The 14,970-nt window shown below is 46.3% G+C and overlaps 1 protein-coding gene across 1 annotated transcript in view; it reads right to left on the reverse strand.

The window, feature by feature from the left end:
• The window catches only part of LOC117550681 (alanine--tRNA ligase, mitochondrial-like), a gene marked incomplete at its 3' end in the record, with an annotated part of 23,958 nt that extends 9,347 nt beyond the window's left edge, over positions 1-14,611 (reverse strand). Inside the window, exons 1-2 of the mRNA XM_034223167.1 lie at positions 14,426-14,611; positions 1,020-1,165 (exon numbers count right to left, since the gene is read on the reverse strand). Of these exons, the coding sequence (XP_034079058.1) occupies positions 1,020-1,165; positions 14,426-14,596 (317 nt within the window). The remainder of the gene's footprint in view (positions 1-1,019; positions 1,166-14,425) is intronic.
• Positions 14,612-14,970: the final 359 nt, after the last annotated feature.

The following is a 14,970-nucleotide window of genomic DNA, read 5'->3' on the forward strand; positions in this document are numbered from 1 at the left end:
CATCCTGGCTCCAGCCTGAAGCATCCATCTGTGCTCCACAGCCCGAAGCATAACCTCTGTGCTCCAGCCCGAAGCATCCTCTGTGCTCCAGCCCGAAGCATCCTCTGTGCTCCAGCCCGAAGCATCCTCTGTGGCGTACGCAAGCCCGAAGCATCCTCTGTGCTCCAGCCCGAAGCATTCCTCTGTGCTCCAGCCCGAAGCATCCTCTGTGCTCCAGCCTGAAGCATCCTCTGTGCTCCAGCCCGAAGCATCCTCTGTGCTCCAGCCCGAAGCATCCTCTGTGCTCCAGCCCGAAGCATCCTCTGTGCTCCAGCCCGAAGCATCCTCTGTGCTCCAGCCCGAAGCATCCTCTGTGCTCCAGCCCGAGCATCCTCTGTGCTCCAGCCCGAAGCATCCTCTGTGCTCCAGCCCGAAGCATCTCTGTGCTCCAGCCCGAAGCATCCTCTGTGCTCCAGCCCGAAGCATCCTCTGTGCTCCAGCCCGAAGCATCCTCTGTGCTCCAGCCCGAAGCATCCTCTGTGCTCCAGCCCGAAGCATCCTCTGTGCTCCAGCCCGAAGCATCCTCTGTGCTCCAGCCCGAAGCATCCTCTGTGCTCCAGCCGAAGCATCCTCTGTGCTCCAGCCCGAAGCATCCTCTGTGCTCCAGCCCTGAAGCATCCTCTGTGCTCCAGCCCGAAGCATCCTCTGTGCTCCAGCCTGAAGCATCCTCTGTGCTCCAGCCTGAAGCATCCTCTGTGCTCCAGCCTGAAGCATCCTCTGTGCTCCAGCCTGAAGCATCCTCTGTGCTCCAGCCTGAAGCATCCTCTGTGCTCAATGTTGTTGTTTGTTTCTCATGAGTGTTGATGTTCCACATGGAGCTGCTAGGATGCAAGGAGCATTTCAGACTGGATCTGACCGTTAAAGTGTTATTGTATCGGATGGTGTGTGTGTGTGTGTGTGTGTGCGTGTGTGTGTGTTGTGTGTGTGTGTGTGTGTGTTGTGTGTGTGTGTGTGTGTGTGTGTGTGTGTGTGTGACTCACTCTGCGCCTGACATGCCGGGGTGCACGCCATCGGCCACACACACACTGAGCGTGCGCACATGGTCCGCCACCACGCGGTACGCCATATCGGTTCGATCCCCGTCCGCCGCGCCCGTCCTGCCGCCGTACGGAGGGACACCTGACCTCTGAGGACACACAAAAAGTCTCGTTTTTAGTCTTACGCATCCGACCTGGAAAACTTTGCAGCCCATCTTATTTGTTACAGTGTACCGTGCACCAGGTCTGAGTTTGTATCAACTTTGGTTCTTAAAACAGATAAAGTCATTATCGTAGGTGACTTTAATATTCATGTTGACGATGATAAAAATAGCCTTACTGTTGCATTTAACTCTATATTAGATTCTGTTGGTTTCTGTCAGAGTGTAAATAAACCAACCCACTGCTATAATCACACTCTCGACCTTGTTCTGACTTATGGTATTGAAATTGAGCAACTATTAGTCGAACCGCATAATCCTGCTTTATCCGACCATTTCTTATTAACTTTTGAAGTACTGTTACGAGACTACAAAGCATTAGTCAAAAGCTCCTGCAGCAGAAACCTATCTGTTAGTGCTATAGCCAAATTTAAGGAAGAGATTCCACCAATACTTAACTCGATAGCATGTCTGCATGTAAGGGAGGAAACTTATACAAAATGTACACCACCCCAAATTGATCATGTTGTTGATAGTGCTACAGATGCGCTGCGAATACAATTAGACTCTGTTGCTCCTTTGAAAAAGAAGAAAATAAAACAACATAGACTAGCTCCATGGCATAATGCCCAAACCCGCAAAATAAAGCAAAAGTCCAGACAACTTGAAAGGATATGGCGTTCCACTAAACTTGAAGAATCTCGTTTAATTTGGCATATTACTCTCAATGAATATAAGAAAGCACTGCGTAAAGCGAGAGCAGCCTACTACTCTTCATTAATAGATGAGAATAAGAATAATGCAAGATTTCTTTTCAGCACTGTAGCCAGGCTGACAGAGAGCCACAGCTCGATTGAGCCTTCTATTCCCATAGCACTCAGTAGGAATGATTTTATGTGCTTTTTTAACGATAAAATTGTTACTCTTAGAAACAAAATTAATGACCTCTTGCCTTTGACCAGTATAGTGTTATCAACAGCTCCCGGAAACGTAAGTTCTAATATTACACTAGATAGTAAACGAGAATGCTTTTCAGCCATAAACCTTGAACATGTACATCTGACCGGTGACAACATTTCCTATTGACGCAGCAACCACTGTAAGTTATATTCTTGTTTAATTAGACTTCTCTGTTTCATTTATTCGACTCTGTATAATTGTTCTGTAGTTATTGTAGCTAAAACGGCTAAATCGCTTTTGAGAGATTTTAAATCTCAGATCTGCTCAGGCGAAACCTGCTTTACAGCTCTCAGCTCTCAATCCTGCATTATTAATATAGGCAGGGCCAGTCTATTGTCGCCCATCAGCTGTAGATAGTTAACTAATTAGAGGGGCGTGGCCCTACAGCTGTGAGAACTCAGCGTCAGACAGCCGAAGACTGACAAAGACATTGGAGTCCTGCGGGAGTAAGACTGACAAAGACATTGGAGTCCTACGGGAGTCACGAGGGAGGCAAATCCTACTCTGATTGAGCTGGTGTCTTATTTCTCTTTTCTTTAGTTTTCTAGCCCCTAATGCTATAATCATGTGTATTTTCTCCATTCCTGTTCATGTGTCTTCTCGCAATTATCACTGGCCCCGTGTATCTCCTAATCGATATAACCGGCCTCCTCTCGTCTATCCCACGTGCTCCACTGAGATCCAACATCTAGTTTCAGGTGGCCTGTGGAATTGCCAGTCAGCTGTTCCTAAGGCTGACTTCATCTCTGGCTACGCCTCCCTGCAGTCTCTGGATTTCCTTGCTCTCACTGAGACCTGGATTACTCCATCCAACACATCCACCCCAGCAGCTCTCTCCACTGCATATTCCTTCTCCCATACACCCAGACCCACTGGCAGAGGAGGTGGCACTGGTCTCCTGCTCTCTCCCAAATGGAGCTTTTCCCTCTTCAAGCTACCTAACTTCACTCCTTCCACCTTTGAGTTCCATGCCGTCACAGTAACCCATCCTATACAGTTAACCATTGTTGTTCTCTACCGTCCACCAGGCGCCTTGGGGGACTTCTTGGAGGAATTAGATCATCTCCTCTCACACATCCCTGAAACTGGCCCTCCCGCTGTACTTCTCGGAGACTTCAACCTCCAGACGGGGAAGATAGACGAACTAACATCTCTGTTAACTGCCTTTGCTTTCTCACTGTCTCCGTCCCCACCGACTCATAAAGCTGGCAATGTCCTTGATCTCATATTCTCAAGGAACTGCGCTACTTCTAACCTCTCTGTAAACCCGCTCCACACATCCGATCACTTCTTCATTTCATTCTCTCTAACCCCTTTCCAAACTTAACAAACTAATCTCTTCCCATCCTGCACCTGTCCGCCGTAACCTTCGTTCCCTCTCCCCCTCTACCTTTGCCTCGTCGGTGCTCTCAGCCCTCCCTTCCTCTGACTCGTTCCAACTGCTGCCTCCAAATCTCTGCTGCAGAAACTCTCCTCTCTACTCTCTCATCCTCTCTGGACTCTCTCTGTCCTCTCACATCTCGGCAGGCTCGTCAGTCCCCTCCTGCTCCCTGGCTAAATGATGCACTGCGTGCTAATAGAACCGTCCTTAGGGCAGCAGAGCGGAAACGGTGGAAATCCAAACACCGTGACGACCTCCTAACCTATCAAGCTCTCCTCTCCTCTTTCTCTGCTTCCATCTCTCAGGCAAAAAGCACTTTCTTTCAAGATAAGATCCAATCTTCCTATTCCAATCCTAAAAAACTATTTTCCATCTTCTCCTCCCTCTTGGACCCTCCAAAAGCTCCTCCCCCCTCCTCACTTCTGTCAAGCGACTTTGTTAACCACTTTGAAAAAAAGGTTGATGATATTCGCTCTTCTTTTTCTGACTCACCTCTACTCACCGCTGGGTCACCAGACCTTCCTTCCACCAACACACTAACCTCCTTTTCCCCTCTCTCTCCAAGTGAGGTTCTTACCCTCATTACCTCTGCCCGCCCTACCACCTGTCCTCTGGACCCTATCCCTTCAAACCTCCTTCAGACTATCGCTCCTGATATTCTACCGTTTCTCACCCATTTCATCAACACTTCTCTAACTTCTGGTCACTTTCCAAACAGTCTCAAGGAGGCAAGAGTAAACCCTCTCCTAAAGAAACCCACTCTCAACCCGTCTGATGTTATAAACTACAGGCCTGTCTCTCTCCTCCCGTTCCTGTCTAAATCACTTGAACGCGCTGTCTTTAAACAACTCTCCTGTTATCTCAATCAGAACAACCTTCTGGATCCGCACCAGTCTGGTTTCAAGGCAGGTCACTCCAGCAGAAACTGCTCTCATTGCTGTCACTGAGGAACTGCACACTGCTAAAGCAGCCTCCCTCTCCTCTGTCATCATCCTGTTGGACCTGTCTGCTGCATTCGACACGGTGAGTCATCAGATCCTCCTTCGCACTCTCCAAAAACTTGGAGTTTCAGGCTCTGCACTTTCCCTCCTCACCTCATACCTGAAAGACCGCACCTACAGGGTGACTTGGAGAGGGTCTGAGTCAATTAACTTGTCAATTAACTACGGGGGTCCCTCAGGGCTCTGTTCTTGGTCCCCTCCTCTTCTCCCTGTACACAAACTCGCTCGGATCAGTCATTAGCCCGCATGGTTTTTCTTACCACTGCTACGCTGATGACACCCAATTAATTCTGTCCTTTCCCCGCTCAGAGACCCAGGTCGTCGCACGCATCTCTGCTTGTCTAGCTGACATCTCTCAGTGGATGTCTGCTCATCACCTCAAACTCAACCTTGACAAGACTGAGCTGCTCTTCCTCCCGGGAAAAGATTGTCCCACTCTTGACCTAACAATCAACATCGGCACCTCATGTTGTTTCCCCTGACTCAGACTGCAAGGAATCTGGGTGTGACCCTAGATAACAACCTGTCCTTCACTGCAAACATCGCTGCTACAACCCGCTGCTGCAGATACACGCTTTACAACATCAGGAAGATACGTCCCCAGCTGACTCAGAAAGCGACACAGGTTCTGGTCCAGGCTCTCGTCACCTCACGCCTAGACTACTGCAACTCCCTCCTGGCTGGTCTACCTGCATGTGCCATCTGACCTCTGCAGCTCATCCAGAATGCAGCGGCTCGTCTGATCTTCAACCTTCCTAAATGTTCCCACACCACTCCGCTCCTCCGCTCCCTTCACTGGCTTCCGGTAACTGCTAGAATCCACTTCAAGACACTGGTACTTGCGTACCATGCTGCGAATGGATCTGGCCCTTCGTACATCCAGGACATGGTTAAACCGTACACCCCAGCGCGTGCACTACGCTCTGCATCAGCCAAACGACTCGCTGCGCCCTCGCTGCGAGGGGGACCCAAGTTCCCATCGGCAAAAACACGTGGGTTTGCTATCCTGGCTCCAAGATGGTGGAATGAGCTCCCCATTGACATCAGGACAGCAGATAGCTTACACACCTTCCAGACTGAAAACTCATCTCTTTCGACTCCACTTCGAGCGATAGAACTATTAACAAAGCACTTTTATACTGATAAAGGACTGGCTTATCTAAAGCCAGTTGAGTAGCACTTGAAATGTTTGGCTCTATGAAACCTGATGTACTTTATGATTCTGTTTTCTTCAAGGTTGTGTATTCCTGGTCGAATGTACTTATTGTAAGTCGCTTTGGACAAAAGCGTCAGCTAAATGCAATGTAATGTAATTAAATTCAATGATTCTCTCTTCTAAACCATCAACGTGCATGTTAGACCCAATTCCAACTAAGCTGTTGAAGGAAGTTTTTCCATTAATTAGCACTTATTTATTCAATATTATGAATATGTCTTTATTATCAGGCTATGTTCCACAATCATTCAAAGTAGCAGTGATAAAACCTCTTCTTAAAAAGCACAACCTCGATCCAGAGGTTTTAGCCAATTATAGACCTATTTCTAATCTTCCATTCTTGAGAAAGCGGTCGCAAAACAGCTGATTACTTAAAAAACAATGATTTATTTGAAGATGTTCAGTCTGGCTTTAGAACACATCATAGCACAGAGACAGCTCTGGTTAAAGTCACAAATGACATTCTAATAGCCTCTGACAAGGGACGTGTCTCTATTCTTGTTTTGCTCGATCTCAGTGCTGCATTTGATACTATCGACCATGATATCTTATTGCAAAGACTAGAGCACTTAGTTGGCATACAGGGAACTGCTTTAGGCTGGTTTAGGTCCTATCTATCTGAACGCTCTCAGTTTGTACGTGTCAATGATGAATCTTCCACGCAAACCAAAGTTAGCCATGGAGTGCCACAGGGCTCAGTGCTGGGACCTATTTTGTTCACATTATATATGCTTCCGTTAGGCATTATTATAAGGAATCATTCTGTAAACTTTCATTGTTATGCGGATAATACTCAATTATATTTATCCATCAAGCCTGATGAAACCAATCACCTAAATACAATTCAAGACTGCCTCAAGGACTTAAAAACGTGGATGACCTTAAACTTGTTGATGTTAAACACGACCAACACTGAAGTTATTGTACTCGGCCCGAAGAATCTACGAAACAAATTATCTAAGGATATACTAACTATGGATGGCATTAATTTGGCCTCCAGTGAGACTGTAAGGAATCTTGGTGTTATATTTGATCAGGATTTATCCTTTAACGCCCACATAAAATCAATTTCAAGGACCGCCTACTTCCATCTACGTAACATTGCAAAAATCAGGCATATCTTGCCTCAAAACGATGCAGAGAAACTAGTCCATGCATTTGTTACTTCAAGGCTGGATTATTGTAACTCTTTATTATCAGGGTGTACCAAGAAGTCAGTCAAGTCGCTTCAGCTGATTCAAAATGCTGCAGCTCGTGTACTAACCAGAGTTAGGAAAAGGGACCACATTACTCCTGTTCTGGCTGCCTTACACTGGCTCCCTATAGAACACAGGATAGAATTTAAAATTCTTCTTCTCGCCTACAAAGCCCTTAATGGGCAGGCACCATCTTACCTTAAAGAACTCATTATACCCTACTGTCCTACTAGGGCATTGCGTTCCAAGAATGCAGGGTTGTTGGTTGTTCCTAGAGTCTCTAAAAGTACAATGGGAGCCAGAGCCTTTTCTTATCAAGCTCCACATTTGTGGAATCAGCTTCCAGTTTGTGTTCGGGCGGCAGACACCCTATCCGTTTTTAAGAGTGCGCTTAAGACCTTCCTTTTTGATAAAGCTTATAGTTAGGGCTGATTAGATTCAGCCCCTAGTTTTGCTGATATAGGCTTAGTTTGTCAGGGGACATCTTACTTCTTCCTTCTCTCTGTCTATACCTGTGTACTCTCATGTTCCCATTAACCCAGCTTCCCCACATGTCTTTCTTTTTGGTGTCTGTATACGCCGGGATCCGGAGTCATGGATGATCCTGCGCTCCTCTGTCCTGGATCGCGAGCCCTGGATCTTGAGTCGTGGCTGTGGTCCTGGATCATAAGTCCTGGATGGATATCCTCGTGGATTCATCTTCCTATTATACACACATGCATTTCCAAACATTTGGACTACCTATGTTGCAAATGTATTATCCTTTCAATTTACACACGGCATCTATTGCACGTCTGTCCGTCCTGGGAGAGGGATCCCTCCTCTGTTGCTCTCCCTGAGGGTTCTCCCATGTTCCCTTTAAACTGTGGGTTTTCTCCGGAAGTTTTTCCTTGTACGATGTGAGGGTCTAAGGACAGAGGGGCTAAGGACAGAGGGGCTAAGGACAGAGGGTGTCGTATTATCATACTGATATTCTGTACAAACTGTGAAGTCCACTGAGACAAATGTAACATTTGTGATATTGGGCTATATAAATAAACATAATGTAGGAGCCGCATTTAAGTTTATTTTGTTTTGATTTATTTGGAACCTTTATTAATGCATTTTTCTGTTTCAGTGAGAGGTGTGCTTTGCTCAGGTGAAGGGGGCGGGGCTAAGGCTTTAAATTGGAGGTGCGGTGTGTGACGAGGGGCAGCAGGCAGCAGCAATACCGTCATTGACACGCAGACGCAACCTTATGCTTAGTCAAATACAGATTATTAGGATCTGCTGTTTAAGTTTGTTACATATTGTTTTCGTATTTTGTTTTACTGGAAATAAAACGTTGAAAAGCAACAGAAACGTCCAGTGGATTGTGTACTGCGAGTCTGACACTGCTTCCCAGCCCCAAGCTCTACATGTGGCCAAGAACAATCACTGTTGAGGTGAAGGTTACAAGACAAACTTTTTGGGATGTTGGCCACTACAATTAGTCAATGACGCGCTGTGATTGGAAACACGAGGACTATTGGAGGATCAAAGGGATCGTAGGAATCTAAGACAAAGGAAACGCCGGCCGACGCGTGGCGGAGCAAACAAAGAAACACTTCGGAGGAGGTATGAACTTTCAGATCAAACATCACTGAAGGATTATTCGTTTGGAAGAAATACTTGAAGTGTTTAGAAACAGGTTTCACCGCTGATATGTGTTTATGGACAGTGAGTCTTTTATTTGTCAACCTTTCTGTGACGAAGAAAAAGAGAGCAGCGGTGAAATACAGCCTCTTATAAATGAACGTATGAAGTAACCTGAGTTAAGTGTTGAACATACAAGGATAACGGAGCCACAAGAACTGTTTCTAAACATTTTGAAGACTTTCTGGAAGTTTGTATTGGATTAAAATGGCGAGTTCTGATGAGGCGGAATCGACACCTGCAGACATGGATGAGGCTGCGGCGCAGCTGCGCTCATCAAGATCAGGAAAAGCTTTGCATTTAACACGGAGAATGAACATTGTGAACAACCTAATGACCGATAAGGAATATCTGGATGAAGTCAAAGGCAATATGTTGAAGTTTAACGAACTTTCGGTTGATTTTAAAGCCTTGCATGTCTCATATGCGCAAATGTTGGATGAGAGCGCAAGAAAAGAGGACGATGAGAAATGGTATCAGCCGAGATGTACGCACATAATCTCATTCCTTGCCAAAGTTACGAAATGGATAACTGACATAGAAAATGCTGATTCACTCAACTTGACTCAAGTGGAAGGTCTGCCAGCTGAAGAAGGTGCATATGCAAATGAAGGCGGCGGTCTGAGCGAGGTGGATACACACTCAGTGAGGTCCATAACATCCAGCCACTCTTCCTCCTCCTCATTACGCATCAATGCTGAGGCAGAGAGAGCAGCCTTATTGGCCAAAGCTTCTATGTTACAAGAAACACATGCCATTGAAGAACAGGAACAAATGTTACAAAAAAGAAGAGAAACACTAGAATTACACACAGAAATAGCAGCAACACAGCCAACATTAATTATCTTAAAGACAATGAATTAGCCAGGCTTAGCCCTGCACAGGCTGAAGCAGCAGCTGCCACACTGAGGGATACAAAGCCAGGTATTTCAGCTCATCCCTATGACAGAGGTGCTCCAGTTGTTAGGAGCAAGGCAGGCGCCCCACTTCACTTTCCCTTTTTGAATGTCCGTGAAGATGACGCACACAGTTGGCCTGATATTCATCATGAAGAGAGCATTAATGATCAGCCACAACCAACCTCAGTGCACACTATTCCACCTGTCATACCCCAAAACACACAGCCAACTCTGCCACAAGGACAAAGCCCCCCTACGCCCAGCACAGCAAAGGATGACCACATGATTCAAATACTGGAGAATCAAAGCAGCTTGACGAGGATACTTGTGAAACAACATCTTCTCTCGACGCTGCCTTTATCCACTCCTTTGAACATTGTATTGAAAACAAAACGGACAACAACAGAGACAGGTTGCAGTTCCTTATACAGTTCACCAGAGGCCAAGCTCAGCGGCTAGTCAACAGCTGTGAATACATGTCTCCAGACAGAGGCTTTCAGAAAGCAAAACGTTTACTGAAGGAACACTTTGGGAACGAATACAAATTCTCTTGTGCTTACCTGGAAAAAGCTATATCCTGGCCCCTAGTGAAATCTGAAGATTCAAGGTCGCTGCAGGATTACGCCATGTTTCTAAGGAGTTGCTGCAACGCTATGGAGGAAATGGAGTACTTGGAGGAACTCGACACAGTGTCCAACATGAGAAGCATTGTGCTTAAGCTTCCATACAAGCTCAGGGAGAGATGGCGCAGCAAAGCTTACGCACTGCAAGAGGAGCGCAGTCGTAGAGTAAGGATTTTAGATCTTGTCTATTTCATTGAAAGGCAAGCTCGCATAGCAGCAGACCCAGTTTTTGGTGACCTTCAAGACCAGTCAGCTGCCAAAGGAAAGGTGGCTGTAAAGACTAGATGTCCTGTTAAGTCGCAGATCTCAAAGGCCTATGACAGCAGTTTTGCCACAGGTGTCACTATTTCCCCAAAAGAACCAGAGCCTGAACCCTCCTGTCCCTTCTGTAGGTGCAAGCACACATTGGAACTGTGCAAACGGTTCTTTGAAGAAACACATAGGAACAAGCTGAACTTTGTAAAGATCAAGGGCATATGCTTTGGCTGTCTCTCTATTGGCCACATTAGTAGAGACTGTAAACAACGCCTCACCTGTAGAGTTTGCAAGCAAGCCCACCCAAGTGCCCTGCACCTCTATGTTAAAGATGGTCCGACTAAACAGACTGAAAGGCCCTCTGGTGTAGCAGGCAGAACCACAGCAGAGTTATGTGGCCACATAGGGGCCGGAGAACAACAGCAAGTGCTGTCTATTGTCCCAGTGCAAGTTAAGGCAGCAAAAGGCAGTCAAGTCTTTCAAGTCTATGCCCTCCTGGACCCTGGTTCCACCGTTACCTTCTGCTCCGAAGCGCTGATGTCTAAACTCAACCTGAAAGGCAGAAAAACACATATTCTGTTAAGCACAATGAATCAGAAAAAACTGGTGCCATCTCATGTCATACCTGGAATTGAAGTTTCAGCACTGAACAGCGACAACTTCTTACCTCTTCCTGACGTTTTCACCCAGAGAGAAATGCCAGTCACCTCCATTAGCATTCCCAACCAGAATGACTTAACGCAGTGGGCGTACCTGAATAAAGTCCAACTTCCCAGTATCAGTGCTAAAGTGGAATTATTAGTTGGCACGAATGCTCCAAAGCTGTTAGAGCCATCGGAGGTTATTAACAGCCAAGGTGAGGGCCCCTCCGCAGTAACAACTCTATTGGGGTGGGTTGTAAATGGGCCACTCAGAAATGGCGGTGAGGGCAGTACGGCGAGAGTGACTGTGAATAGGATATCTGCCACAAGTTTGGAAGAGCTTCTAATGTCACAGTACAACCAGGACTTCAACGAAGTGTCATCTGAGGAAAAGCCAGAGATGTCAGTTGAGGACAAAATGTTTTTGAAAGTAGCCAGTGAGGCTACCCTGCAAAACGGACCCTACAGTCTAAAGTTGCCTTTCAGGAAAGCCAATGTCAGCATGCCTAACAACCGCCAAATTGCAGAACAGCGCCTGCAGGGCTTAAAAAGGAAGATGAAGGGGGACCAGCACTACAAGCAGGAATACGTTGCATTCCTCAACGACATCTTGGAGAACAACTATGCAGAGGAGGTCCCACAGGAAGATCTGACACAGTCACCCGGACACAAATGGTACATGCCACACCATGGGGTGTACCACCCCAAAAAGAAAAAGCTTAGAGTGGTTTTTGACTGTGCAGCCTCTTACCAAGGCATGTCCCTGAACACAGAGTTACTGCAGGGACCTGATCTGAATCATTCTCTTGTGGGAGTCATTGTGAGATTTCGCAAAGAGCCAATTGGATTTATGGCCGACATAAAATCAATGTTCCATCAGGTCAGAATGGATACATCTCATGTGGACTACTTGCGGTTCCTGTGGTGGCCACAAGGTGATACCAGTAAGCCCCCAAAAGAATACCGCATGCTGGTGCACATGTTTGGTGCCGTGTCCTCCCCAAGCTGTGCAATTTTTGCGCTACAAAAGACGGCTGAAGACAATGAACATGGGTTCCCACCTCAAGTAGCTGAAACTGTCCGAAGCAACTTTTATGTTGATGACTGTGTAAAGTCAGTCTCAAAAGAAACTGAAGCCATCCAGCTAGTGAAGGACCTCACTGCGTTATGCAGGAGAGGGGGGTTTCAGCTGACCCAGTGGGTTAGCAACAGCAGAGCAGTTCTGGCCTCCATCCCCACAGAGCAAAGGGCAAAGGATGTTAGGACTTTGGATCTCGACAAAGACAGTGTCCCCATTGAAAGAACATTGGGTTTGCAGTGGGGTGTGGACTCTGACCATTTCCAGTTTAACATCCATCTCAACCAGAAGCCACATACACGAAGAGGAATACTTTCAGTTGTAAGTTCAATCTTTGATCCACTCGGCTTTCTGGCTCCTCTGATTCTCCCAGCCAAGCAGTTGCTACAAGAGCTCTGCCAGAGAGGCTTCGGGTGGGACGAACCTTTGCCCCAGACTATATCAGATAAATGGATCGAATGGATAGCAAGTCTGGAGAGGATAAAACACTTCCAAATGCCTCGCTGTCTGAAGCCAAAGAGCTATGGAACACACACGTTTGCACAGCTGCATCACTTCTCAGACGCCAGTGAGAATGGCTATGGCTCAGTAAGCTACATCAGGCAGGTTAACATTCAGGATGTTGTTCATGTTGCCTTTGTCCTAGGAACATCCAGAGTCCTTCCTTTAAAGCACATCACATTACCGCGGCTGGAGTTGGTAGCTGCAACACTGTTGGTGAAGGTGGACAAAATGCTGAGGAAAGAACTACACATGGACTTAAACCCCTCAGTCTTCTGGACGGATAGCCAAACAGTACTCAAGTACATCGGTAATGACTACACTAGGTTTAAGACCTATGTTGCCAACAGAGTGTCACTGATTCGTGACAATAGTGAACGGTCTCAATGGAGATATGTAAGCAGCAAGGAAAATTAAGCATATCAGATCGGACAACGGTACAAACCTGGTGGGTGCCCAAACTGAGCTCAAAAAGGCCATGAGTTCACTAAACGAAGGGAAAATCCAAGGCGCTTTGCACCCTGAAGGAATCCAGTGGAGTTTCAATCCACCGGCGGCCTCACATTATGGTGGAGTCTGGGAAAGACTCATAAGATCTGTCCGTCAGGTGCTGACCTCCACTCTCCATCAGCAAACCCTCGACGATGAAGGCCTACAAACCATCTTCTGCGAGGTAGAGTCCATTCTCAATAACCGTCCTCTCTCCACCGTGTCCTCCGATCCACACGACCTGGAACCACTGACTCCCAATCACATCCTCCTGCTAAAAACGCAACCCATCCTACCTCCGGGAACGTTTCAGAGATCTGACCTCTATGCCAGGCGCCGCTGGAAGCAGGTCCAGTACATGGCGGATCTGTTCTGGCATAGATGGACACAGGAATACCTCCTGCTGCTCCAAGAGAGACAGAAATGGAACACAGTGAGGAAAAACTTTAGCGTTGGAGATGTCGTCCTGGTAGTTGACCCAACTGCTCCACGGGGGCCATTAGGCAGAGTACTGGAGACCAAGCCTGATGCAAGAGGTCTGACCCGTACAGTGAAGCTCCAGACGAAAACCTCCATTATCGATAGGCCAATAGCGAAACTGTGCCGCCTCCTGGAGACGGAAGAATAATAGGTCTTCTTAAACATCAATAAGGGATGTAATGTATATACTTTATTTTTCTAAATTCATTATTCATTGGTCGTTTTACGGCTCCCTTTTTGCTAATTTGAGTAATTGATTCTGAGAGAACAATTAGTGGCCGGTGTGTAGGAGCCACATTTAAGTTTATTTTGTTTTGATTTATTTGGAACCTTTATTAATGCATTTTTCTATTTCAGTGAGAGGTGTGCTTTGCTCAGGTGAAGGGGGCGGGGCTAAGGCTTTAAATTGGAGGTGCGGTGTGTGACGAGGGGCAGCAGGCAGCAGCAATACCGTCATTGACACGCAGACGCAACCTTATGCTTAGTCAAATACAGATTATTAGGATCTGCTGTTTAAGTTTGTTACATATTGTTTTCGTATTTTGTTTTACTGGAAATAAAACGTTGAAAAGCAACAGAAACGTCCAGTGGATTGTGTGCTGCGAGTCTGACACTGCTTCCGAGGCCCAAGCTCTACATGTGGCCAAGAAACAATGACTTTTGAGGTGAAGGTTACAAGACAAACTTTTTGGGATTTTGGCCACTACATGTAACATTTGTGATATTGGGCTATATAAATAAACATTGATTGATTGATCGCCATGACAACCAGCAGTCAGCACACCAGTGTGTGTGTGTGTGTGTGTGTGTGTGTATGTGTGTGTGTGTGTGTGTGTGTGTGTGTGTGTACGTACCTGGTGTATCTCCTCCAGCAGGGGGGTGAACAGGTCAGTGTTGTAGGTACTGAGTGTTCCCTGAAGGACGCTGACCAGACGCTCCAAACCCATCCCTGTATCAACAGAGAGGAGGGGGAGGGGCTGCAGGGAGAGGTCCGCCTCCCTACACACACGTGAATTTATAATCATCTTAAAAAATAATTTCCATGTAAAAAAAGTCACAGTTTGTCGTAAAACTGTTGAAATATAAGACTATGAAAAATATGCTAGAAAAACTACAAATCCCAGAATCCCGGTCGAGCCAGTATAGCGTTAGCAGTTAGTCGGTTCGTAAGAGTCTTACAGAACCGACTAACTACCCTTGTGTGTATGTACAGCTCTCAACATGCCCATGAGTGATTTACACTTCTTAATACTTTTCGCCTACTTTCACTTTTTTATTTTGACTTGCAATGATCTTTTAAATTGACAAACATCATATGTTTAATTCGTGGCAAAATTCAAATGGGATCGAAAGATAATCTGCGCAGAATGCTGGGCATTTAACATGCATTTAAACAGTC

Source organism: Gymnodraco acuticeps, unplaced genomic scaffold, assembly GCF_902827175.1.
Source record: "Gymnodraco acuticeps unplaced genomic scaffold, fGymAcu1.1, whole genome shotgun sequence".
Classification (NCBI taxonomy): domain Eukaryota; kingdom Metazoa; phylum Chordata; class Actinopteri; order Perciformes; family Bathydraconidae; genus Gymnodraco; species Gymnodraco acuticeps.